The 26,331-nt window shown below is 40.2% G+C and overlaps 1 protein-coding gene across 4 annotated transcripts in view; it reads right to left on the bottom strand.

The window, feature by feature from the left end:
- Positions 1-26,331, bottom strand: part of pde8b (phosphodiesterase 8B) — a 56,008-nt gene that overhangs the window by 6,631 nt on the left and 23,046 nt on the right. For 3 of the 4 annotated variants that reach the window (XM_080476910.1, XM_080476909.1, XM_080476911.1), the window contains exons 3-19: positions 17,812-18,002; positions 15,593-15,652; positions 14,287-14,344; positions 13,891-13,979; positions 13,516-13,594; positions 13,190-13,330; positions 13,018-13,106; positions 12,878-12,932; positions 8,968-9,019; positions 8,212-8,289; positions 7,467-7,543; positions 5,768-5,932; positions 4,387-4,432; positions 3,228-3,357; positions 1,565-1,763; positions 411-628; positions 170-308 (exon numbers count right to left, since the gene is read on the bottom strand). In XM_080476910.1, coding sequence (XP_080333036.1) covers positions 170-308; positions 411-628; positions 1,565-1,763; positions 3,228-3,357; positions 4,387-4,432; positions 5,768-5,932; positions 7,467-7,543; positions 8,212-8,289; positions 8,968-9,019; positions 12,878-12,932; positions 13,018-13,106; positions 13,190-13,330; positions 13,516-13,594; positions 13,891-13,979; positions 14,287-14,344; positions 15,593-15,652; positions 17,812-18,002 — 1,866 coding nt within the window. Of the gene's footprint in view, positions 1-169; positions 309-410; positions 629-1,564; positions 1,764-3,227; positions 3,358-4,386; positions 4,433-5,767; positions 5,933-7,466; positions 7,544-8,211; positions 8,290-8,967; positions 9,020-12,877; positions 12,933-13,017; positions 13,107-13,189; positions 13,331-13,515; positions 13,595-13,890; positions 13,980-14,286; positions 14,345-15,592; positions 15,653-17,811; positions 18,003-25,980; positions 26,117-26,331 lie in introns of those variants that run through there. The other variant, XM_080476912.1, reaches the window with a different exon arrangement.

The raw sequence follows: 26,331 nt of genomic DNA, 5'->3' as shown, positions 1-26,331 counted from the left end.
ATGAAGCACAAAACAACAAAAAATACTGTATGACGCTAAAGTACAGACAGAAGGCCGTCACAGCTTTATGTTTGTTTTGTTTTTTTTGGTGGAACTGCAGTAGCTTTATGAATTCATTCCAGTCATTACATTGCTCTTTCTCTGGACCAACGCCAGCGCTCTCGCTTACACCCGTGCTGGTCTCCTCTATGGCCGCCATTGGCTTGTTGATGCTGTTGACAAACTTGCTGACGTGCTCGAAGTGCCTGGTCATCTCTGTGGCCAACACCATGTCGATGATGGCCTGTCGCAGCGTCCGGAACTGATTCCTGTCACCGGTGAAGGGACACATGAGATAAAACAGGGTTTTTGATTTGATTCTCGTACTGACTCTCTTAAAGGTAACTGGTAACTTCCATGTTTCTACTGACCTGTCGATGTTCTTGAAGATGTTGCTCTTGGCGTCGCGGACGGTGAGCTGGAAGGCGAGGGCTGCGTGGTGGCTCTCCAGGACAGCCGTGTCGTTATACAGGATGGCCAGCTCGCTGCCCGCGTTACACAGGAAGGAGTTGGTGCGGCCCGGGTGGTCCACGTCGTGGACCGTCGCTGCGATCAGCGCCGCAACCTCATCCAGCTGGTCCAGACTGCTCTGGAGCGAACGGCAGAAAGAAACAGTGACGTCAGAACTCCACTGCAACAACTTGAAATTCTCAGATACTAGGACGTCTTAATGTATTTTTCCTTTTTTTTTTTTTTTTTTTTTTTATCTCTGAAGGGTCTCTTTGAGCGATTTATATAAAATAATGCACAAAAAGTAGTTTTTCTTTGGTTCTTTTAAAGTTACTAAGAATCCTGTTTGCCAAATTTACAATGACATTTCTGTAGACTTCAAACATCCAATATACCAAACTGGAATTAAATTGTTTTTTTTGTTGTTTTTTTTCCAGATCATGGGCATGCTGACCTACATGTTTAGCTCTGCTCTTTGCACAAATGCAACTTCCATACCCCCCCCCCCCCCCCCCCCCCCCCCCCCACCACCACCACCACCACCCACCACCCAAAAAAAACCTTGGGTGCAACCAAAAAAAAATGCAGTTCCATAGAACTGCATTTTTTTTAATTTAATAAAAAAATCATCTCTCAAAACAAGCACCGAATTGATGTGAGATTTGCAGCGACATTTGTTGAAGGTGGTGTACAAAATACTGACCTCTATCAGCATTGTTTATAGGATAAAGGCTTTGTTTGGTTATTATAACAGGGTTATCTCATGGACCTTAAAATGAGAAATAATCTTTGGAATCTTTTCAATTTAAACACAACTGACTGGCAACTTTGTCTTAAAACACTGTCAAGCTGGGAAAACAGATATTATTCATATATTATCTGTGTGTGTGTAATAATGGTGTGGTTTTTATTTTAGTCGTCTCGTCTCACAGTAAGAAGACTCCGGCTCGGGAGTTTGCATGTCCTCCCTGTCTCTCTCTGTCAGCAGTGTAATTAACTGGCACTTGCAGTTGGACAACACGTATGGAAGCGCGGCACGTTGGCCATATTGGACATGATGGGGTTTTCCTCCAACCTTGACTCTCTCCTTGCGTAGGAAGTAGGCAGTGGCGTGCAGCACGTCGGCAGCGTGGGTGGAGTTGTGGTAGGAGTTGGAGGAGTGGTAGCTGGCCTCGATGAGCTGCAGCCAGGAGCGCAGCGTCGCCTCCGAGCAGTTCAGGAAGTCACACACGCCAAAGCTTGTGAAAATCTTCAGCCCAAGGTACGTGAGAGGTCTGCAAGGCAGCACAGAAACAGGGATCAATAATAAATGTACAGAACTTTTGATGTCTTGTGTGTTATGAATGATTTTAGAAGTTTCTTCTTTTATTTTTATCTTTACTCTAACCGTGACTACTTTAAACCATTAATAGTCATCTTAATTCTGATCAAAGGTTTCATTTATTTATAAAAGGCAAACTTGAAGTGGAAATAATTAAAACAACAGGTCATTTTAGTTGCAAGTGATCATCAGTTTTATTAAATCTCTGCCAAAATTAAGTGTAAAATTCACGTGGTTTTTGTGAGTACCACGATTCAGGGAGTAACTCACTGATGCCTGGCAAATCTTTGTGCAAATGAAGCATTCGTGACTAACATGACACAGGAGTGGAAAATGAAATAAAAAGCTCATAAAACTTTTCATAAAACAAATTTTTTTTTCATGAAAAAAAAAAAAAAAAGGATGCACTCTGTGATAGCTCTAATTTATCATAGATAACATGAAAATAGCCAGACTTTATTTGTCTTGCATACGTAGAATGGTTAGTATTCTATGAATTTCTATTCATTGAGAGGTGAAGTGTAGGAATAAAAATGCTTTTACAATTGTAATTTCATATATCTGAGTTGTCAATATTGGACCCATTTAAGAAAAAGAAGCCAAAAAAAACCCCCAAAAGACTACGTAAAAAGAATAATGTGATATTTTCTATAAGATAAATATAGCTGATTATGAGAACTCGCTAACAAGTAATAGACCTACTGTACATTTCTCCTCAATAGCCTGTTGCTTTTGCATGTTCATCTGATTTATCTCCCTATTTCAAATTGGTTCATGAGTATAAAAAAATGAAATTTACAGAAAAACAGAAGCGACACAGTCACAACTTAAGTGGACAACATTTGTGCTGAGACTGTTTGGTAATTCGAAAAGAAATTTAGGTTTGACGTCACTTTACACATATATACTCTGAAAGAAATCTGAGAATGATCTCAAACTACTAAACCAGAGCTTTGAACGATCACATGTCTAAAACGCCTCAGATCAGATTACTAAAATCATTTAAGGAATTGTCATGGCCAGAGCAACAGTGTCACTCTTATTGTTCTGCTGGTTTTGGGGCCTGTTTTCTATTATGTCAACTATCCCTTGAGTTTAAAGCTGAATCAACAAGAAAAGTATATTTTCTGTTAAAATGACATTAACCTTCCTTCTTGATGCATAATAAAATAAAATAAAATGAAAGTAAAATACATGCACATTCACACAAATCTGATCCTTTATTTTTCATTCTTGTATGTCGTGAGGACGATTCAGCTCAATCGACTCACCTTCTTTTTTGCAGTTACAAAAGTTGAAGTAAAGTCACAACAGATACATTAGGTACCTACAAGATTGACTGCCAGATGAAACCATTACCGTGTGACGTTATCTTTTCCAAACTCAAAAAACATTTGAGGGCCGTTCGCCCCCGTACCTTTTGTGTGTGGCAGCTTCCAGCTCCAGGATGTTGAACTCCCAGCACTCCTCATCGTTCAGCATCTCGGCGATGGATGGAGGGACATCATTCAAAGTGACTGGAATCGCCAGCTGGCTCTGGCTCATATCTGGCAGGCAGAGAGACAAAAGGCATCGGCACACACGCGGCACACACAGCGGTTCAAGGTTATTTGACCATAAAAGGGGCCTGAAGGGAGCGCGCTGTGTGGGGTTTGACGGGTAAATAATGAATAACCGTACCAATCTTGGCTCTGTACACATGTGCAAACACACCGGATAAGTGGCTCATTCTATAAATCTGGAATCTTTGAGCCCGTGGTGGGAAGACGGCGCGCAGCAGTACAATTGTTTAAAGAAGCCTACGAGTGCTGACGGATGTCTCGCTCTCAAGTACCAATACAGTTTTCATTTTGATGAAAAATGAGACGATTTCTCAGAAAATAGACACTTGATTTAGATCTTCTCCCCGCTAAGTGTTCTTGTGGCTTTAATCACTGTAATGGGCTCGCGTAACAAACCCAGATGGAAACAATGACATTGTGGAGAGCTAAGAGAACATGTTTCTGCTTTAATCAAGGCACTTTAATTGTAATATTTATGCATGAGATTCTATCAAGACAGCAGATCTCAAAAAACTATGTGAGGAAGAATAACATTCCGGTAGACCCACTTGTTCTTTAATACTTATTTTTGCTACCAATAGAAACGTCTCATAAAATTACAATATACTGGAAGAGTTTATTTTTTTCAATAATTTTGTCAAATTGTGAAAGTTTGATTTATATAATTTTCAGGTTATAAGACATATGAATTCAAAGACACTCGACTTGAATTAAAAAAAACCATATATTTGAAACCTGTTAGTTTATATGTTAAGACTTTTTATTTCTTATGATACACCTAAAAAATACGAAAGCAGTTGTTTCTTTCAAATGGCCGAGTCTTGGCGTTTGTCCTCTGAGTTATTACAGTTCTATACGTATACAATGGCCCCATTTGAATTGTACTGTCCAAGAGTTTTGAAGTTGTTTTGACACAGATGATATTCCGGGTCAAAATACGATGAATTCAAAGTGACAGATTCTTTTTAATCTCCAGTCAAGACCAGTCTTTTTGCACCACGGTTGCAGACTTACTTTTACAGAAAACATATTCATTCCCAGAGAGTCGCCGCAGCCCGTCCTGGAGGGGAAATAGGAGGACAAAAATATGATAATCAATTGATTAATCAGTTACGAAGTCCAAATGTTTGGGTCACATTTAAAGCAAACTTGTCAATCATAAAATGCTGCAACAAGTTTGTCGTTGTTTGACACTACACCTCCAACAACACTGTGGCAACAGCAACACTATTCAAATAGGAGGAGAAAGGCTCATTATGTCCACATAAATGAACGACAGCCTCATGGAGCATCAATGAGAAGTTCCTCACTCCAAGCAACAATCTTCTTCAGTGGTTTGAAACAAGTTTTCCAGGCGTGACACATTCCCCACATCCGTCTGCTAACAGCTGCGTTATTTTTACTGATTTTAACTGGGGGAACTTCAGCACCACCAAATTAACTAGTTTGCTCCACTTTGCTGGAATGAACGTTCAATATAAAGGAATTTTTTTTTTTTTTTTTTACAAATCAGCTGTTTATTTGTTTATTCTGGATCCTCACCTGTTGATGAAGATGCAGATTATACAGTTCACATTTAAAGTGAAGTAGAAAAACAGAAAAACAAGAGTCTCATCTCAGACATCTTGACTGACTCGATGATTTATGAGCAATTAATTTTTCTTTCCCATTTCTGATATGGTATTTTAAGGTGATGTTGCTATTTATCCTATTTTGTCAACCGTTAGAAGACAGTTCAAGTCGGGCTACCAGCTTAGATTAAGCATGAAATATTTAACATACTTGGTCAGCTAATTCCTATTTTGTGATGTGTGACTAAAGCTAACAATACATACATTCATTTCTCCAATGTCTCAAAAGCAGTGAAGTATTAACTTTATCAACATTTGCTTTTTAGGGGATCTTCAAAGGAACAAAGATTAATGTCAGCTTATTTTAAGTCATAATCTCATGTTTGTCTGATCATGTTTAGATCAAACGAACTAAAAGAATCAGGCTTGTATTATCAGAAAAACCACTGGAATCCTCTAAAAATATGAGTTCGGAGTTTATTAATAGTTTTTTTTTTTAGATTTTCTATGATTTATAGTCCATCTTAATTCTATCAGCTGACATGAAACAGCCCCTCAAACGACACACATTTGCACGCCATAATTAACAAGCTAACAAACAAAAAGTCTTGTCGTCCTTCAAACACTACAAAAGATTTGGCAAATATTTTATGGGTCAAGAAGAAAGCACGTTCAATTTATTTACGCGTGATGCGACAACATTTTTACTATGTGATTAGAAAAAAACACAAAATCCGTTTTCTTCTTCTTATAAAGCATTTCGAGGGCCTATTCTTATGAATGAAGCTAAATCGTATCGCGTAAGTGTACTTGCTGCTCCTTACACTCATGAGACCCCCAACTAGGTCGTTGGTGTGGGGGTCGTCTTCCTTCGAGGCGAGCTGAGGCGAGTAGAGCTCCGTGGTTCTCAGAATCTCCAGCACTCGATCCAGAGCCTCGGCGACGGTGACCGGGCTGCTCTCCTGGGCGGCGTTGATGATATTTATTACCTGGGTATGAGGACAAAATAAGATCCTGGAATCTGCTGTGGAACTTTTAAACCATAAATACATAAATAAATGTACAAAGAGCCTCCGTGTTATGACAAAGTGCGTCTTTGTTTGTGGATGTGTCATGGAATTAAGCATGTGATGCTGTGGAAATCTCATCCGGGGCAAAACAGCCAAATAAAGCTTCTTTCTCAAACACTCAAGAACCGTCACAGGGCTCGGTGCGGGAGCCACAGAGAGACAATCTGACATAGCGAGAATAATGTGGGGCTCTATAGTACCAAACCATGAGCCAACTCACAACTTGACCAGTGTTATGACTGACGCTGCTTCCGCTCCTGCAAATCATCCCATCATGATGCCAGCAGTCACGGAGAATTCAGAGAAGAGCCATCACCTCTCGGATTTCACTTCTTAGCATTTAATTTCATGGAAGTCTGCCAACAATACTCAGCAAGGTTAAATAAGAGCATCGAAACATTGACTACACTGGTCACCAGGGGTCAGAGAAACAGTCCCAGAGAGGACAAGGTCCCATTGAAATGTTTAGGGACAAAACACATCTGCCAATGTAACTTTGACTGAGAAAAAGTAAATTACACCTCTTATTACAATTCAGAAAACAAAACACATTTGGTTGGTTTTAATTCTATTAAATAAGATCAGGATTAAAAGAGGAGGGTAACATTTAAGAAATATATCTTTTAAACTTTAAAATGACGTAAATATGAAGTTCCTTAAATGTGGTCATCAGAAATGAGTGGACATCTGGTGCAGTTCATTTGCAGTGGAAAATATAGCAAATACAGGAAGTGAACCAAAGAGAGTGACGTAGAGTATTTGGTGCATTTTGAATTGGAATAAAAAAATAGCTAACAGGCTGAGAGAGCAATGACGAAGTGCAGCCACTTATCAATACGTGGTCACATTATTATATATACTTGTGCTTTTCTTGTTTTTTTTAAATCCTAGTCAGTGTTAGTTTGGGGCAAAAGTGCCTTAAACAAGCAGTGGGAAAGTGAATCAAACCAAATCAAGGTGTGAAGGTTTTTCACATTCCCCAAACAATCAGAGTCCCCAGATCATCCTGCCTTCAAACACTTCAAGGAAAACAGAGCTATGGCTATGGCTCATTCATTAGTGTCTTCCTCCAGTCACAAAGTTGTAAGTTTCGAACCCACGCCTCGTCTCAGCGGTGTTGGCAAGACAGTGAGTGGATGTGAACAACAAGTGTAAAGAACTTCCACACTGCTGAAACTGGTGAAAACACGTTAAATAAACGAGGTTCTTCAGCTGAACTCCAACACAGTGATCTCAAGGTCATCTTTTTACCATTACAATTGGTCCCTTAAAAAAGTTTACAAAAAACCTCCGACTAGATTGTACCTATTTCTGAAAATACTTTTTCTGTGAAAACACTAAAAAAACTGGACAACACCGATGAAATAAGAGAAATAAGTCACCTAGTAAGATATGGCTGTCTCTGCTAATGGTGACCTTTTGGAATCTGGCATTATCTATAAAAGCGCCATACCTTTGTGATGGGAGCCTCAATTGTCATTGAATGAATCCGGGCGACTGAGGAATATCTTCGATTCTGTAAACTGGGAGCTGCAATACAGAAAACAATGAGAAAATGAAAAAAAACAAAAAAAAAACAATCATTTTATTCCCCGCTGATTATAATCCTATGGAGTCTATTTACTATACATCTATGTTAAAATAGGAGTTCGTAGGGATCCGCCCATCATTAGGAAGACTTATGAATGAAAGAGGAGTTTATGAGAGAAACACAAGGAGAGAATGATGAGAAAAGTAAATCTGAGTATGACGTGTAAAGGAAGTGAAAGATGAATGAAAGTGGTTCGATTAGGAAAACGTGCAGCACGTGAAGCAGAGAGGGAGCAGCACGTCGGCCGAGTGACCTGAAAATAGCAGAAACTACGTCAAAGCGATTTGAGGAGGGAGGCACGCATGGCATCAGCCCACAACATCTCCTTTTAGGATCTCTTTAGTTCAAGTACCTACCATAACACAGTCTGACTCACTGAGTGACTGCTGGCCATCTCCCACCACACACCCCTCCCGCTCCCCCCTCCATTGTTCATTTCTTTCTCAAGCCGTTCTTCCTTTGTGCTCCTTCCTTCACCTTGTTGCATTTATCTTACTCACTCTCTCTATTGTTTTATCCTTTCCGCATAAAGTGGAGCTCCATTCATTCGACCTGTGGCTCTAAAAAAAAGAAAAGAAAAAAGATAATGCACTTGGAAAAGGCTTACCGTCACTACCACGAGAGCTGAGCGATCTGGCGTCTATCGAGTCTTTCCTGCGGTCTCGGTGACGTAAAGAGTGGCACTCTGCAGGGAGAAGTAATGGACAATAAATGCACATTGAGTATTGTCCAATGAAGTGATGCACTTTTTACTGATCCTGTGACGCGTCAGGAATTAATGTAATTTCATAACAGTGCAGCTGAAAATCTAGTAGATGTTTTTTGGACTCTAAGAGTGACTAACGAAGACAAGCCTGGGGTAAAATATTCTCGGGTTAGGGTTCGACATTTAATACTGATATAGAAGCGAAGAAGTGTCCTTTTTTAATAACTATTTCATTCACAAAATAAAAACTTTTCAAAGGTTTTTGTCTCAAGACTTTAATCCGTCAAGTGTTGGTGATGCAGATATTGTGGATACGGGCTAATGCTCATGTCTTTCAGGGAGCTTTTAACAGGACTTAGTTCAGGTCCATTGACGTCCCTCGCTTTCACTAAACAGGATTTGTTTTGAGGTTGCATCTTCTGCTGACGCTGAAACTAACTCAGCAGCCAGAAACTAGAAAGACAGCAGCCCTCAAACAGAAAGTGTCATGTATCGAGCTCACTAAGTGTAACAAGAGCTTCTCTTCTCCGCTTTGGATAATGCTAAAGCTAAATCAGTACGAAGTGAGACCACACAGACAACATTAGAACCATGTACATTTTAAACACTGTTGATGCGACGCGTGATTAAAAAGCAGTCCTGAATGTGTCAAGTTACCTGACTGAGAATGCTCGCCGCTGCATCGCTCTTCTTTGTTGGACTTGTGGACCTGAGCGACGAGAAAGCAGGAGACAATTCAGGTTAGGAGGATCTGGCCTCGCTGGTTAGTTTTCTCTGTAACAGATATAATCAACCTGCATCCTGAACGCAGCACACAATAGATCCTGTCGATTAAAGCCGTAAACTTCAAACTCTTAACTCGACAGTCTTCATTATAGAAGCAGAGGTGGAGGAAGTTATCAGACACATTGGAGCGATATAGCAAATAATAACTTGGAAGATAAAAAGAAAGAAAAACACAATATGTGAAAGTGTGATGGCTTAAAATAATGTCCAGAAAGAAAATGTCCCATTTAGCCAGCTGAGGAAATCCAATCTAGATTGGCTGGGATTGTGGTGATTGTCCATCTCTCCACATATGAGCCACAAGATTGACCGAGACATGGTGACATGACACCAATGTCAGCTAGAGCTGAATTCCGAGTTGAGAAAATAGTTATAAAAGATGATGAAGGAAGTAGAAAGGATGGATGAACATTCTGCGAAAATACTTTTAGAACACACATTTGAAAGCCCAGAATTGTGGATGTGGCAATACCATCCATCATCTTCTCAGTCTCCATCTTTCTTACTACGTGTGTTTATTCTTTTATTTCTTTGCTTTATTTGAGGATGTGTTGACCAATGACAACTGAAGTATTGCTCTCTTTGAAAACGTTCCCCCAGGTTTGTAGGAATCTGTTTTCCTGCAGGTGACAGCGTGTACAGTACATCCTGTTAGTCACACACAGGTTATGTTAATGTGGCGGTGTAGAGCCTCTAATCTCGTTAAAGAAGATTTTCCTCACCCGGTGAGTCACTGCACCTCTACAACTTGCTGACAGAGCGGAATGCACATTTATGTAATGATTAATGTTTACAGCAAAACATCTTGGAAAATAAGTCAAGGACTTGTGATCGAATCTCTCATAAGCTCAGATATCGGCAGGATTTCAATGGCAGATTGCTTTGGAATCAAATAAATCATCATCAGTTAAATAATATCTGAGGTTTCTCGCTCTCAGGTCTCTTGTGCCTCCCAGACTGAGTAAATAGGATTAAAACAGCATAAACATTTCTAATGACATCCAAGGTTGCTAGATGTAGCTGGCCACATTGTAATAAGCTTCTCGGGCTGAAAAGCACAAATAGACTTAAAAAAATAAAAATAAAAAAGTTACAATAAAATCATATTTGGACTTAACTGGACACAAGTTTGGAAAAAGTTGACAAATTACTTGAGAGTCAAACAAAAGTGAACCTGAACGGGACAAATACTCCAAACTAAACAACGCAATGAAATTAAATCTGTGCTCCACAGCCAAACGGCTGGGCGGGATGAAGACGAGAAGTGATGTCTGGTTTTCAGCGCTCAGTGGGGAGACGCTATCAGATCAGAAGTACCAGCGGTATCCTGACAAGACCTCTGTGGCCTTGGGTTGCTGGACGGATTATAGCATCGAAGAGAAAATACAGCTCACGCTACATGACTCACTTTTAAAGTGGCCCTCAATACTGAACTTTACTCCCTACTTTGCAATAGTTTAACGGGATGATGCTTTATTTCAAAGTCTCTTGTTTAACGTTGTCGTTGGCACTGTGAGTTTCGCTGCAGGACTGTTGGCAGCAGGCGTTGGCTCATGTGGAATCACCTGACGGCTGTGCAGCTTCTTAAGCTGCTTTTTTGTAAAGTAATAGTAAATACGATTAAGTTCTGTGTTTTGCTTTTCATTATTTTGTAAATTAGTTTCATCTTGGTAGAATAGGGAATTTCTTTCAACCAAGTGAAACTTTATTTCAGCACTTTACATGGAGTTTGGTACAATTTGAAGTCTTTTACAGAAGATTGTGTGACACGTTGGAGTGCTGCTTGCAAAAGTTCTAAAGATTTTGTGTCAATAATAACAACAGCGTATCATATATTGACCTAAACTCTGATGTCTTGTTACCCTTTGCTTTAGAAAAGCACATTTTACTGCCACATCATTCAATACTGTTTTTCATTTGAAACATTGTGACACCATATTCAATCACATTACTACTAAAACTGGTGATAATAAAAACGCCTGCTTTTACTTTACTTAGCGCCCTCGCGCCAGGTGCGTAAATCTCCAGTTTCAAAACATCCACTAATGTAAAAGGTGAAAGTTGATGAATCCCTGCTTGTAATCAAATGTAAAAACCATCATATCTGTGCAACAGGTCTTTATGTTTGTTCCTTCTTAACACGTTTTGATGAGAGAGAATTTAAAGGGCCACGATCGTGACGCGGTTTAATCAACCCAGCACACAGCTCGGGTTGTGGGGGATGACTTCCATGATTTGGAGAATGGGATCAGCTCATGCCATGTCGGAGGATTCCCGATCCCAGGCGGCAGGAATGAAAGCCATGTGGCTTTGGCAGGCAGACGCCAACGGCTGACTCACCTTATGCACACATGATGAAAGAGAGCAGCGAGCTAAAGCTAGTCCCTGTGTAGCGCTGCCAGGCGTATAAATAGCCCTGGCGCCTGGCTGCTAGCCTCGCTAGGCCTTAGTGGGGAATCCTGATGCTTAGCCGTAGCTTAGCGTAGTATGACGTTATTGGCCAAGAACCCAGCTGAGCACAGCGACACACCTGCTTCAGAGTCGGTGAGCTGGAGGCCCCTGGGGCTGCAGTGCACCGTTATTTAAGTCTGATACTCCCGCCTCCAGTTTACTTTAAGTATTTATGTAAAAAGGAACTGCCAGCAGTTTGCAATCCATGACCAAGTCGTTCACTTGTTCATGAGGGTTGACTGGGCCAAGCTGTACTGAGGCATTACGATGACTGACATTTTGTTTAGGCTCCACAAAAAAAAGAAAAAGAAAAAGTAAAAAAACTAACTCACTATTAAAGTTTACTCTTTGGCAAATGACTTTTTGCTGCCAGACGGCTTATGAGCAGAGGATTTATCTTGTGAGCTTACAAATCAGAGTTTTGGGCAAATTTCACATAAAGTGTATCGAGGCCAAAGTGTGCTGCTCATGTTGAGGCAGCACAACGGGCACAAGCAAAATGAGGATGGGGATTCTTTAGTAAGATGTGTAAACTCTTGTTCATTTAAATAACCATATTTGGGAACTCCAAATATGATATGACGATAGTCTGGAGTGTGTGAGAATTCCAGAATGCATGTGAGTTCTAAAATTTGATGAGCATTCTGGATTGTCATATAATATTCTGACACAACATCCTGAAATGGACTAACATGAAGTCAATTTTAAAAATGTTAAACATTGAAAAGCTTTTAATTGAAACGAAGGTTTGTCTTTATTATTTTTATCATTTGATTTAGATTTTTCGTGTGTAAATTTACAAATTTTTTCATTAAGTTATTCCTCAAAATGGCTTTAATTGAGATCAAAATTGATTTAAATTCAGATTTAACAATCGTTTCACATCAATTTGATGTTGCTTTTACCATTTTAATATTTAATCTTGTTTGTTTGCCTTTTGAGAGATATTTATATTACAGTTTTATTCCACTGAATTGTAATAATCACTCTTTGCAACCATTTCACCCTGATTTTTCTTGTTTTGTCTTTACGGTTTTCTTGTCCTGACTTTCTTTGTAAATCCTCTGAGATGCGCATTGAACTGCACTGACATGCATGAGAAGTGCAATACAAATACAGTTTATGGATACGTCTTATACTCAACACTTCTGTCTCTCTCTCTTTTTTTAAGAAAGTCTTTCACTTGATGGGGTTGAGCTAACCAAGTACTGAAATAATCTAAGAGAAAACTTGTAAGATTTGCACATCTGCAAAAAAACCAAATGTTTTTTCTGTTTTCTAAGGTTCCTGCTTTGCAGTGATTATCTTTCTATGAGACAACTTGACTCACCTGATTATTGTTGTCAATATGAGGCCTCTTGATAGCTACAAAATGTCGAATCTTCCTGCAGGAAGACAGAAGCAAGTTCAAATAAGTGTTTTAATTCATGCTGAGCTCATGATGACCCTCCTGGATTTTTTTTTCCTTACCCTCCTTGGCCGACGACGGGCGTTATCTTCACGTGCTGCTGTATACTGTCACCCGCCTTCTTCCTGGCGTAGTAAATACCTTGCCATTCCTGCCATCCAGAGACAGCAAAACAGTCAGGGACACTGGATCACATGACGGGTGAAGATGGACGCTTCACGATAGGTGACTGACCTTTCCTTTTTTGATACAGGTGTTGATGGTGTCCAGCAGGTCTGCTCTGTTCTTGTCGCTTTTGGGAAGTTCAGTCAATTCCTTCCCGATCAACTCGCCCTTGTGATAGCCCATCATCCGTTCAAATGCCGGGTTCACGTACTGGGACAAAACAATTTGATTTACAGAGTCATGACTGTTTGATTTCCTGAAACTGCTCATTGAGAACAATAAAAACAACGACACGGCTGTGTTATAGTTAGAAAACAATTGCGCGTCAATAACAAGTGGGTATAAGCGAATGGAATTGGATTGCGTTGCATTGCACATGTATGTATATTATCTACCTGTATGATGTGGTCCTCACTGGTGATCTCCACAGCTTCCTGACAGTGCTCCAAAGCAGTGAAGACCGAGTTGCAAGCCCTGTGGGTGAAAGAAACCCCAACTATGACTCATGAGAAAAAATGTTTCTGCACCAAGTTGTATACAGTGTGTGTATGGTCATGTAGACACACCGATCAGCCATAAGTTTAGGACCACTTGACAGGGCAAGTGCTTTACACACATCTCTTTATCATTGAACCTGACAGTATGTCAGCAAGGGAACATATTGTCCCCTAAGTTGATGCCATGGCCCAAAAGAATGGCAGGTGGTCATAATCTTTTGGCTGAATCGGTGAACGTCTGCATGGTTTCGTGTCGCTTTTTCTTTGCTGTACCTGAGTTTGAACTGACAGCGCACCTCCCCGTGTTCAATCTGTATGAGCTCATTATAGCAGGCTGATACACTGCTGTTCTCCACAAACCTCTGGAGACCAAACAAGGTTAAGTGGTGTTTGGAGGAGAAGGGGAAAGAGTGAGAGAGGGGAGTGGAAAATTGAATGAGTCAGTATTCACTTGGTAGCAAGTTGTTCTGAAATGTTCTACGTCATTTTCACACCATTAAGCACCGCCGACAAGAAGGGCCCGTTTGAAAACTGGCAACATGCTGCTATTTCAGAGTATGAAAAAAAAAAAAAAAAAAGAAAGGCCTTTTGGAGACGCGAGCACAACACATTAGGGCCTTCATCTGACATAAACACAGTCACAAAGTGTGGGCAAGTTGTTGAACGTACTCTGCTAAATCCAGCACAGAGGAGAGGAAGAACAGATGGCTCTTCCTGGTCAGGCGGTCTGTACAATGACAAAAAAGAATTATTACCATCACAAACCACAAACATTTGTCATGCACATATCTCCAGTGTAAAGAAAACAATATAACTTAAAGGCCCTGAAAACAGCTTCCTGCTGTGAAGTGACTGTATCCTGCCTGATACAGTGTGAGTGATTCCACCAAACAGAGTTCTGTATTTCCTTCCACTTTTTCACACACTTGATGAGGCTGATTGCGTTACGTTTTTCCATTTGTCATGTTTTATTTTGTCTTCAGTTCACTTTAAAGTGTCATTGAGGTCAAGCTCTCTTATAAATCACTATTGATTGTTGTTAACAAAAGTTAAAACTAAGGTAGTATTGCATGAATAACCTTTATTTTTAGATACAGTAAAGGTCCCCAAGTAGTTTTAATGTGATTTTTTTTCTATATATTTGAATGGGTGTACGCACGGTACACACAGATATATGCAAGTATCGGTGTGTATGTTTGCAAATACATTATCTTTTAATGTTTTGTCATTCATTTGTGGAGCAATGTGAGGTGCTGTATGAGTAAGATTGATTGATTGATTGATTGATTGATTGATTGACGAAGGAGATGAGAAGTATCATGGTTTTCTGTTTGTTCAGCTATTATGCGAACATCGGCGTATAAATGTGACACACGTGTTTATGTAACTCCACTGAGGAGAAACTCTTGGCTCATCAGCAGCCAGCAGCATGATGAGGCTGATGTCACGTTTCGATCAGCACTTTTTTATGGGAGATTTTTTGGCCAATAAATAAGAAAATAGGACTTTAACAAATGGAGGAGTCTAAAGAAGACACAAGCGATAAAACTATATATTTCAAATGGATCAACTGAGCAGATAAATAAGGAATTTGAACAGCAAATTATTACAAGGGACTTAAGGGGATCAGTTCAATTTACAATAAAAATAAGTGTGTCCACTTAGACCAATAAGAAAGGCTACTTGTTAAGTGTGACATAAACGTCACATCATAATAAGGAAATATTATTTAAACTTTGGTCTCTTCATGAAGTAAATCTGTCAAAAGTGTTTATTTTTGCAAAAGCAACACCCACAAATAAAGACTCCATGGTCAGTGCTCCAGGGGTAATAAAGATTATGTTTTCAGTTTCACAAATATTTTTAAGCTTAATATAAACAAACATTTCCAGTTTTTTTTTTTTTTTTTAAGCCTAATCACACAAATACCTCTCGAGATAACACGGAATGTAGATATTTACCAAATCAAACTTACTTTTGTGGTAGAACAGCGAGAATAACTGTGTTTTCGGAGGGCTTTGTAGCGCGGATCATCCTGTGAAATGAAACGAATGCTGATTAGAAGCCAGCCGGGGTGTCAGCGGGAGTTCACTTCATCCACACTCTGAGCTCAGGAGAGGCGGCTTGGACCCGGGCTCGGGCAGGATAAACATGTGGGCAAATTGGGACTGATGTCATGACCACAGAGGAACGGCAGAACATTTCTGCGCTTTACACAGAAACACCAAACACAACATGTGCTTTAGAGGTTCGGCCACAAAGCCACACGGCTGGCAGGGCGTACGGGAAAGTGGCCTGAAGGAGGAGGAGGCAGGCGAGGAATGAGCAGACAGTGACGGAGAGTGAGGGCACAGATGATGGAAGAGAGAGAGAGAGAGAGAGAGAGAGAGAGAGAGAGAGAGCGAGAGAGAGAGAGAGATGGGGGGAGGAGAAAATGGTGATGGAGCGACAGAGCAACGGACAAACAGGGAGGAGCAGCCAAGCCGTGGCAATCAGGAGACAGGAGAGACGAATGCATCTGTTCTTTTACTCTGGGACATAATGAAGCACTTACAATAAATCACTCAACAAAATATACGGCGGTGGCTGTCTGTGTTGAGCTCTGGATGGGTCAGCACTGCATCTAACAATAACTGAAACCCAAAAGGTCTGCAGAAAAGACTAAATCTAACAGAACGAGCTGTCACGAGTCTCAGCTAAAATAATAAGGAATAAGTTGTCTTTTAAACAGATGTCAGAAGGCTGAAGGGAATCCAGCTTTCATTCGTTATTTGCATTAATCATTGACGACGACATGAAAACCAAGCAAATATTTTGAAGGAACTGGGCAGGAAAGAGAGGAAACAGTTAACGACGTGCAAATTTGAACGAAAAGCATGACTAAAAAAAAACGTCCTAAATAAATCTTGAAGTGCTCATGCAGCGTCGACAGTAAAAGGAGGCAGGCCAGTGTGACCGGCTCGGCTTCAGCTAACAGCTGAGAACAGGGAATGAATGGAGTTGTTCTACAATCAAATGATTCTGTAAAAGGCTGGCCCGGGGGAATTCGATGTGAAAAAAAAATAAACTGAAAGAAGTTGAGACATACAAGGGTCTTCATGTGTTTGGCTCTCTGGGCCACAATTCAGCTTTCATCTCCACAAACAAACAACCTGCAGTTCAATATCATAAAAACATCCCTCTTTTGTAACTTCAGTATCAGCTGCCACTTTCTGAACTGAATCGACCTGTTTGAATCCAGATAGCTGGGTGTACTGTATGTAAAGAGGTCTGTGGTGCTTCCACTGAACACCAGATGGCACCAAACAAGCCCTCCACAACAAATTAACAAAGAGCCTTTAATCATACTGAGCCCGATCAATGTGGTACAAAATTGATTTTTGTGGGAAAAACTAAAAAAATCTCAGCACTTGATGATTTTACTTTAATCACACCAAAGCACAACACAAGAAATCTAGTTCATTGTGGTAAAAACACAATCTAACTCAGCGCTAATTTGGTTTTTATTAGACGAAATGATGATCATCTTTTATTGCTATAACATCCACAGATTGTTTTAATCTGCTCCAGCAGGAGCGTTCGAGGAGACAAGCAGGGCAATGATCTGTGTTCACACGGTCACAGTGTCTCTTCTTCTGTCGCAATCTGGAAGCAGCTAAACGCGTAAAACACGATACTTTCAACAAATGAAAGAACGCTGACTAAGCTTAAATATAACTAAATATGGTCCTGCATGAGTAGCTGGTTTAAGACGGGTTTTCAAGTACATTTTGGTAAAACATCAGCTACTCATTAGAGCTCTACCGATGGTTGCCTTTTGGGGCAGTGATTAGCGTTTGTTTCCTCCCACAATCCAATGATATGCTTCATTGGTTAGTTGGTGTCTCTCCATTAGACTCCATCCCCCAAAGTTGGATTACGCGTGTAGGAGAAGACGGGTGAACTATCTGTATCTGTAATGTCAACCCTTTGATGGCCAAAGTAAAGAATTTAATGGCCGTGGCAGCTATGACGGATAATATCGAAAATCCTAAATCGTGATTGGCTTAACATATGTGACACTGATATTAATATGTGTGTTATTTGAAGCACAGTGGGCAAATTTGAACACCCAAATTGTCAAAACATTTTTTTCTGGCACATGCTGGGCATTTGACACGAAGACACAAACAAACGCAGCCTCTCAAGACTCACCGGCAGACCGCCTCAGGCTCGAAGTAGCGTGAGTGACGCCCATCGATGACTATTATCTCGTGATGCTTGTCGAGGAAACACTCGACTGCGGACTCGGGCGTGCGGGCGATGTTACACCTGAACCCGGCGCGGTCGCAGGCCCACCAGAAGGCATCGCTTTGGCTGTCCTCCTTAGCGAACACCAGCAGGACCTGAGGAAACGTGAAGGAAGACACATGGCTGCTTGTATTACTGTGACTACTACTGACCGACACTGCATTTAGCGCTTGGACAAGAAGCAGCTGTTCCATCCAGGCTTCAAGTTATATGTGGATTTCCTTCCACAGTTCCGAGGCTGACAACGTACAGTATATATAAGACCAAGAAATACACCAGAGAGATCAGGGACAAAGTTGTGAAGAAGTCTAAAGCAGGATTACGTTAAGCATTGTGCAATCCATCACCCGAAAATGGAAAGAGCACGGCACAACAGCAAACCTACCAAGACGTGGCCGTCCACCTAAACTGACTGGCTGTGCAAGGAGAGCGCTGACCAGAGAGGCAGCCGAGAGGACCGTGGTAACTCTGGAGGAGCTGCAGAGATCGACAGCTCAGGTCTGTCCACAGGACAAGTGTCAGTCATGCACTCCGCAAATTGGGCCTTTATGGAAGAGTGGCAAGAAGGAAGTCATTGTTGAAGCAAAACCAGAAGAAGTCCCATTTGCACTTGAACTTGTTAAGAGTAAATCAAAACGTGTCAATGTGTGGCGGAGAACCAGCACAGCACATTACCCTGAACACACCATCCCCACTGTGAAACATGGGGGTGGCAGCATCATGCTGTAGGGACGCTTTTCTCCAGGAGGGACAGGGAGTCTGGTCAGATTATATCAGATTATATTTCTAGATATATTGTGACAAATTGTAGTTCAAGAGGTATGAATTCCTGTACTTTAGCGGGATGCATTGTACATAATTTTAACCATCTGTTTGTGCGTGTGTCTGTCTGTGTGTATGTGTCTGTGTATGTATGTAAGGTCTGTGTGTATATGTGTATATCTATGTAAGAATATTATCTATATACAGACCCCACCCACACACGTGTGTGTACATATACACACAGACAGAGATCGCTAATCTATATTTTCTAGTATGCAGTATTAGGGAATCTCATATAATTTTAGACGATTTGCCTGCTTTAATTTTGTTATTATCAATCGAAAATGAAAACTCTAATATACATGCAGATTACTTGTTTTTCAGTTTGTCTAACTCAAAATGTAAAAGCAGTTGTCGGATTAGGAATTCCAAACAGCTTGTTCATTTTTAGTCTGCACCTCTACTCTTTGCACAGAGCACGCCTGGGAGGACTCCAAGCGCCCCGCACAGTTCTAAAAATGGAGTTCGAAATGAATGGAAGCAGCAGTTAAATTATCACGAGCACGTAGACGTCACCGTGACGCCACCGTCTCGTGCTGTATTATTCTTTAAGCTAAAACCGAGAAGTCAAAAAGAAATTCTGTGTTTCACATGTGGAGCCTGCAGAGCACCGGCTGGTGTTTTTGATCCCACACTGTATTTTAACCACAGAGCACTCCGGCCACCTCTGCTACAGCGGCGAGGAAACACAACACACACACACACACACACACACACACACACACACACACACACACACACACACACACACACACACACACACACACACACACACACACACACACACACACACACACACACACACACACACACACACACACACACACACACACACACACACACACACAAGCAGCTGGGCCGCAGCCAGAAGCAATAGCACTCTGCTCTGCCTCGCAGCAACATCACCTCCTGACTCGCTCTAAGGACAACAAAAGGTAGAGTGGCAGAGGCAGAGCATGGAGGTGCAGCAGAGACAGAGAGAGAGAGAGAGAGAGAGAGAGAGAGAGGGGGGGGAAAAAAATGAGTGAGTGCAAACAAGTATGATCAAAACTAAAGCATCGACACTGCAGGCTTCCTGCACGGTTTTAAAATCTGGTGCAGTGACATCAGTGGATGGCGTCCGCATGGGGCCTGTGTCAATGAGCGGGATCAGTGAAAACTTTGAGTTTGGCTTAGAAATTAGTCACTTTCACAAAGTCAAGGCAAGTCAAACTGTAGTTGGGTTAAGATTCACTAAAGATCTGTAAAGTCCATCTGCTGGCTGGAAGGTTTCACTCCTCAAACTTTAAAGTTTATTCCCACTTTCTCCGTCGTTTCTTTCCTCTTTAACGTGGCTCATTAAAGTTGAATTCATTTGCACTAGCTGACGTCAGGGGATCTTTATAAACACTGATTAAATGTGAAACGTGCAGAGTTAGCGAGAAGATACCTGGTCTGACAATGATGGCCTATGAGGAGATTGCATGTTCTTTCTCAGGCTGTATCGGTTTTCTCCACGGGTCTACAAAAACATACATGTCAGGCCATGTGTGTGTGTGTGTGTGTGTGTGTGTGTGTGTGTGGGCGGGCACAACATGATTTTTTTTGCTTCCGAAAGAAGTGTCAAATTATTCTGAATTCAGAGGCCACATGAGCCTCTAATTTGATCTCGTGGGACTGGACCAGTAAAGATATAACCAACAAATTCAATGTTTTCCCCTCAGTTTCAGTGCAAATGAAATAGATCATTGAAAATGTTCACATTTACCACAAATTCTCCAAAATCTACAATGAACAAATTGAAATTCCCTTAAGAACAGAATAGCAATGATATCCTACCTGCAGTGACATTAATATGGTCAAAAGTGTGTCAGTTGCCACAACAGAGGATTTCTGAAAGTTTAGCAGATTTTCATGGTAGGACTGACGATAATGCTATTTAATTAGCAAGTATTTTATCTCATCAGTTCTGCCACCTGCTGTTCTGTTTTGGTTCTTAGTACTCTTTCTTCACCTCCACGTAATGAGACAGTGCAATCCCTAGTAGAACCACAATTTTTAAAATTGCACTAAAAGTCTTCCTTATGCATTTTCCAATATCATCCCAGGAACCAGATTAAACCTTTTGCATTCAGATTTTGGACATTGAGCCGCATGTTTGACACGTCTGGATTAAGACATTAAAAATGAATCTAAACAGATGGAAAAAAAATAATAATAATTATAAAACTGTCATGACTGAATCTCAAATGCATTTGCTTTACACAACATCAATATCAACTGAAGTTATTAAACTCAATAATTAATAATTAATTAATTCACTTCCTTCTCAAGGGAGTTTTTCCTTTCCACGGTCACTTATGCCTGCTTATGTGGATTTGTTGGGTTTCTCTCTGTAAAAAGCACCTTGAAATGACTGTGTTGTATTTGTTGCTATACAATTATTGTTTAATTGAATTCATTCATTGATTCATTTTTATTTTGGATATAACAAAAAACAAAATACATTGAAGTCGGAAAATCCAGACGAAAATGTGTTTTCGAAAAGGAGTAGGAGAAAGCAAAAGCTCATTAAATCTTACCCCCCCTCTCCAGTGTATTTGCACTTTATATATACAGTATATATATATATCATTACAATTAAGGTGATGTTGTGAGTCCCCCAACCGTCAAGTGTTTCCTCATTCCAGAAAGATAAAAAGACTCAGCTAATGTAAACACTTTTGTATGAAATAACAAACACAAAGAAAAAAAACAAACTTGCAGCAAACTAAAGAAACTATGAGAGCTAAATTGAGGGAAGATACTAATCCCTCAAGTGGCATTATACAAATCTTACACACTACATCTGTGAAGATCACGTGAAATGATAACTGTGTGATCACCCAAATCAATTCTGTATGTTTACATATTTTTAGTGAATGAAATTCAAAATAAGAGGTGGTGTGTTCCAGAAATGATTGACTTTGTCAATAGTCACATTGCCAGATTGAGTTTATATCTAAAGTCCAGGAAAGGAGCAAAGCAAAGCTGTTGCATTGGTTTTAGTATGAATTCATTCAACATCCACGAACTGATTGTTCTGAAACCAAAACGTCCCATTTCTGAATGTCAGCATTGGTCACCACAGAGCTCATGTGTCGTTGCAGTTTAACCTTCCTGGAACACGCTCTCGGGGGTTCCGAAAGGCAGAAAAAGTGTAAAAACAACAGGTGAGAGTGGCGAACGAAGACGTAAAAAGAAGACGAGGACAGAGGAGGGAGAAAACGGGGTTGCATTGGTGAGTGCCTGCGAAAGGTCTACAGTCTTTGATCCGGCGCTGGCTTGTGTAACCACGGTGCTAGCATGTGAAATTCCACACACAGCGTACCCAGCGGGCCCTGGGACGACACAGACCGCACACATCTCTGACCCGCCACCCAAACATGTCACCAATGATAAGCCTGGTAGGAGGCGCCGTTGGTCTTAATACCCCATCTCATGTACACACAAGTGAAATAGATTTAAACTCGTGGCCGCGCTCCATCATATCTGTAAGACGCCACGCCGAAATTCACAATCATCTGGCTACGGCAGCCCATATGATCACCTTTTTTTTTTTTCCATTTTGAAAGAATCTGTCTTTACAAAGAGTCCCCTCTGCCTTGTGGTTTGTATGAAAACACAGTTAGTGTTCAGCTGACGCGGCTTATCCTTGACTGCCGCTGTGAGCTGACTCACATTCGCAACAGTTCAAATCTTAATCTGCCATCTTTGCACATGCCGGCCAGATGCCGTCTTGCACCGGGAGACTCCCAAACACAGAGAGGTGTCGCCGCGCGAACTGACACTGAGCGCTCCATCGGTGGAGGAGCTGTAGTGTGGCCACTTTGAAAAACGTTACAAACATTTCTGTGAAAACAACCTGCCTATTTTAATTCAATTTAATTTAAATTAATTATACGTATTTAATATTTTGATCATCGCTTATGGGATGTTGTTATTATTTGTGCTAATTTTGTTATATTTCTTGATTTTGTAGTTGTTGATTAAATTAAATTAAATTAAATTAAATTAAATTAAATTAAATTTCTATTTTATTTTATTTTACTTTATTTTATTTTATAAAAAGAAAAATTAATTGTTGCATATATACAATATATTTGCAAAGGAAAACACAAAACCTTACGGCACTTTGCAGAGATTATTCAAAATAAAAAAAACATGCATGCAAGTTCATCTAACCGATGAAGCTCCGAGAACTGTGATAACAGCTAGGCAGGAATTAATTAAACCAATGATTAACAAACTACATTCTATTTTTATTCCAGCATAAATGTAGTAAATACGATGCCTCAACCAATCGGACATGTTGACAACAGGTGTGAAGCAGATCTTTGCTTTCTGTGTGACACTAAAATTCTTGTGACTGTTTAGAGATTTATTAAGCTCTTGTTGAGCTCTAACCTGGTAACAATATTAGTATAATAATCCCACAGATCAACTTTATACATCATAAGAGCTGTTTCTGTGTCTTCTGGTCCAATACCAAAAATGCAAGCGTGAACACAGAAGAACCATGACTGGAACGTTTTCATGGACATGTATGAACATGATGTTTTATTGGTCAGTCAGTGATCTCATGTTCACTGCATGTAAGGTTCGTCACAAGAAAAATGACATTTATTATCCATGCATACAATATGTATGTGCACTGGTCTAAAACATTATTTACTTCTGTTTTAAGAAGTGTAGTTATAGCTGTGAACGAAAGCCGAATCAATCTGGCCTGTCTTCCTGTGAGCAGAAGTGTATTATTAAAGGGTGAAGAAGCTCTTGAACTTGAAAGACATTGATGATGTTTTCATGAATGACAAAAGTAAGTGACGCATCACTACCCAACATAATCACACTACAATAAAACGGGCTTGTTTTGGATATTGTGATGTGCATTCTTTATTATTGCAATACTTTACTTAACTTGTTTTGTTTTGTTTAGTTTCTTTTTTATGTAACTGGGTCATAAAAAGTGAGCAGCCACGTGAGCACATTGTTGCACACAGACTTTATTACATTAAGCGGTCTGAGGCCTTGTAAATTTCAATCAAGCTGTTAACATTTGGACATCCACCCAGGATTTAGAGGTCATGCAAATAAATGCTAAATTATTTACATAAAAAAAAAAACAAAAAAAAAAAAACGTAGACTGGTTTACTTAAAGTTTACTTGTGCATGATTTTCATTTAATTCCATAAATGAAAAACATGCTTTAAATTACTTTTTATGTGCCAATTGATTAACAGACTTGTCGCTCCATTTGTAATTGTTTGTTCTAATCCTGTTAGGTTCCGCTGTACTGCAGACACCCTGCAGGTTAAACACATTGGCAATGCAGTATTTTAAAATAACGACACAACTTGTAATCCTTTTAAGCACATAAAAAAAAAGATGCACGTACATGCATAAGAGTTATGATAATATATGACTTGTTTTACATTTACTTATCTGTGTAATGACTCAAACGCATGAATCTTTAGATAAGGCGAAGGAGGCGGGTTGTGGAGAAGTTGAAACTCTCCAGGGCTGCGAGGCTGCAGTAAATGTCAGAGAAACCTCCCAATGTATAACTCTCTCCTGCATAGCGTTTTATCTCTCTTTTCATCTTTCTGTTTCAGTGGAAGGAGAGGGGCGGGTTCGGTCACGCATCCAGCAGAGGTCTGGAGGTACAAGTCTAAAGAGGGCTGTGTTTTCTTTTTTGAAGGGGGGGGGGGCGACAGTTTAAGGGTTTTATGGAGCATGAGATGAGATCTTACAAGACTTCTTTTAATAAATAAAAACAAAAAACCCTCAGCCTCTCCACCTGCCTGCATGCAGCCAGAGATTCCTGCTTCAATGCTTCTTGGCGAGATGAACCAAGAGGAGGAGGGCGACGGGATCGAGCAGGATCCTGCAGCTCGGCATGAAGACGAGTGGCATGCCAGGCCGCTCACATCACCTCGCTGGGCTGAACTCAGAAACCCCTGGAGTTCAGTCAAACCAGCTCGAAACCCAGGCAAATTAAATCAAAGCAATAAATGAGCACCTAATAAAGTAGCCGATTCTCCGAGTGGGAGCCGTCAGATCAGAGGAATGCTTTGTGTTACCAGCTGGTAACCTCCAGTCCAGGAGCTCTTACTTTCTTTGTTACATAAGGATAAACCTTACGAGCGCACATCCTAATCCCCGAGCAGAGGATGAGCACAGACAATCCCTGACTCAGTCCTATCTACCCTTGCCTCATCACTAAGGTCTTGAGGGGGTAAGACACAATCCCAGGCGGGGAGATGTTAGAGGACACACAAGGTGCCTGGAGGGCATCTGGGATCAAGCAGAACAGCCTCCAAAATCAGACCAAACGCGGCGCAGTTACTTCAAAAAACATCTCAGTAAAGAGGTTACAGCCAGAGCCAGAACTATTAATCATGTAAATTCAGATGGTTTAAATCCCCGCAACACAAAACAAAAAGAAGACACCCCCTCACAACTTTTTAATGCTACGATAACACCAGAAGAAGGAGTTATTATACCTGAGGATAATTTTTCCCAAAACGTTCTGCAACTTTGTCTTTATTGTTTTAGTTTGCATTTGAAAAGATTTCCGATTTTTTAGGTTTTTTCCATCATTTGGCGCCTCCCTATCCACAAAACATAGGAGAATAAGAAAAAAATTATTTTGAGTGAATCATGCACAGCAGATGTAAAAAGAGAATAACTATGTGAACTAACGAGGTGAATTAAAAAAAACAATTACTTGATATGAAATCTCTGACAACCATGTTTTTTAAATTAAATTATATCTCACACTTAATTTTCTGAAATCTCAGAATTTTGATATTCTTTATCATTACTACATTGTTAGACGTATGATGTTAATATGTAAATTATAACTTTATTATAATTTAGAATTATATTTAGAAAGCACATTCAAGAACAGTTGTTCACGAAGTGCTTTCACAATAAAACCACACAAACATAAAAAAAATCACAATTCAAGACAAGTAATCAATATATAGACAAAAAAAAAAAAAAAAGATGTTAAACTGATTCTATACCCATAACTTATGTATCTAATCGATGAGATTTTACAACTTAAAGTGAGAACTTTACATCAAATAACTATGATTTAAAGTTCCATATCATTGACTTAATAGCCTGTAATTCTGATGTCGTTTCCCACATAACTGACTTCATATCCCATAATAACTACGATCTCGTTTTTCAGTTAAATAAGTTAGTATAACTTAGTACTCTCACCTCGCAGCGAAAACGTTGAAGCCCGGGCTGACAGGCCTCTCTCTGTGTAGTTTGCATGTTCTCCCTGTGCACGGGTGAGTTTTCTCCAGTTACTTCGGTTTCCTCCCAGAAAACCTGCTTTGAATTACTCGTCGGTGTGAACGTGTGCTGTTGGTTGTCTCTCTGTATTTGAAGCGAGATGGACTGGTGACGTGTCCACTACCTCCCACATTCATTTGGGATTAGCTTCAGTCTAAGACTCTAAGTTGGATGAAGCAATAAAGAAGATGAATGAATGGAAGAATGCTAATATGACATTATATTTCATAAATATCTAATAGCCCATAATCGTGACTCAGTAATTCATTTCAA

Source organism: Lipophrys pholis (genome assembly GCF_963383615.2).
Source record: "Lipophrys pholis genome assembly, chromosome: 12".
Classification (NCBI taxonomy): domain Eukaryota; kingdom Metazoa; phylum Chordata; class Actinopteri; order Blenniiformes; family Blenniidae; genus Lipophrys; species Lipophrys pholis.
The sequence above is the reverse complement of the archived record's forward strand: the minus strand, read 5'-3'. Positions and strand labels throughout refer to the sequence as shown.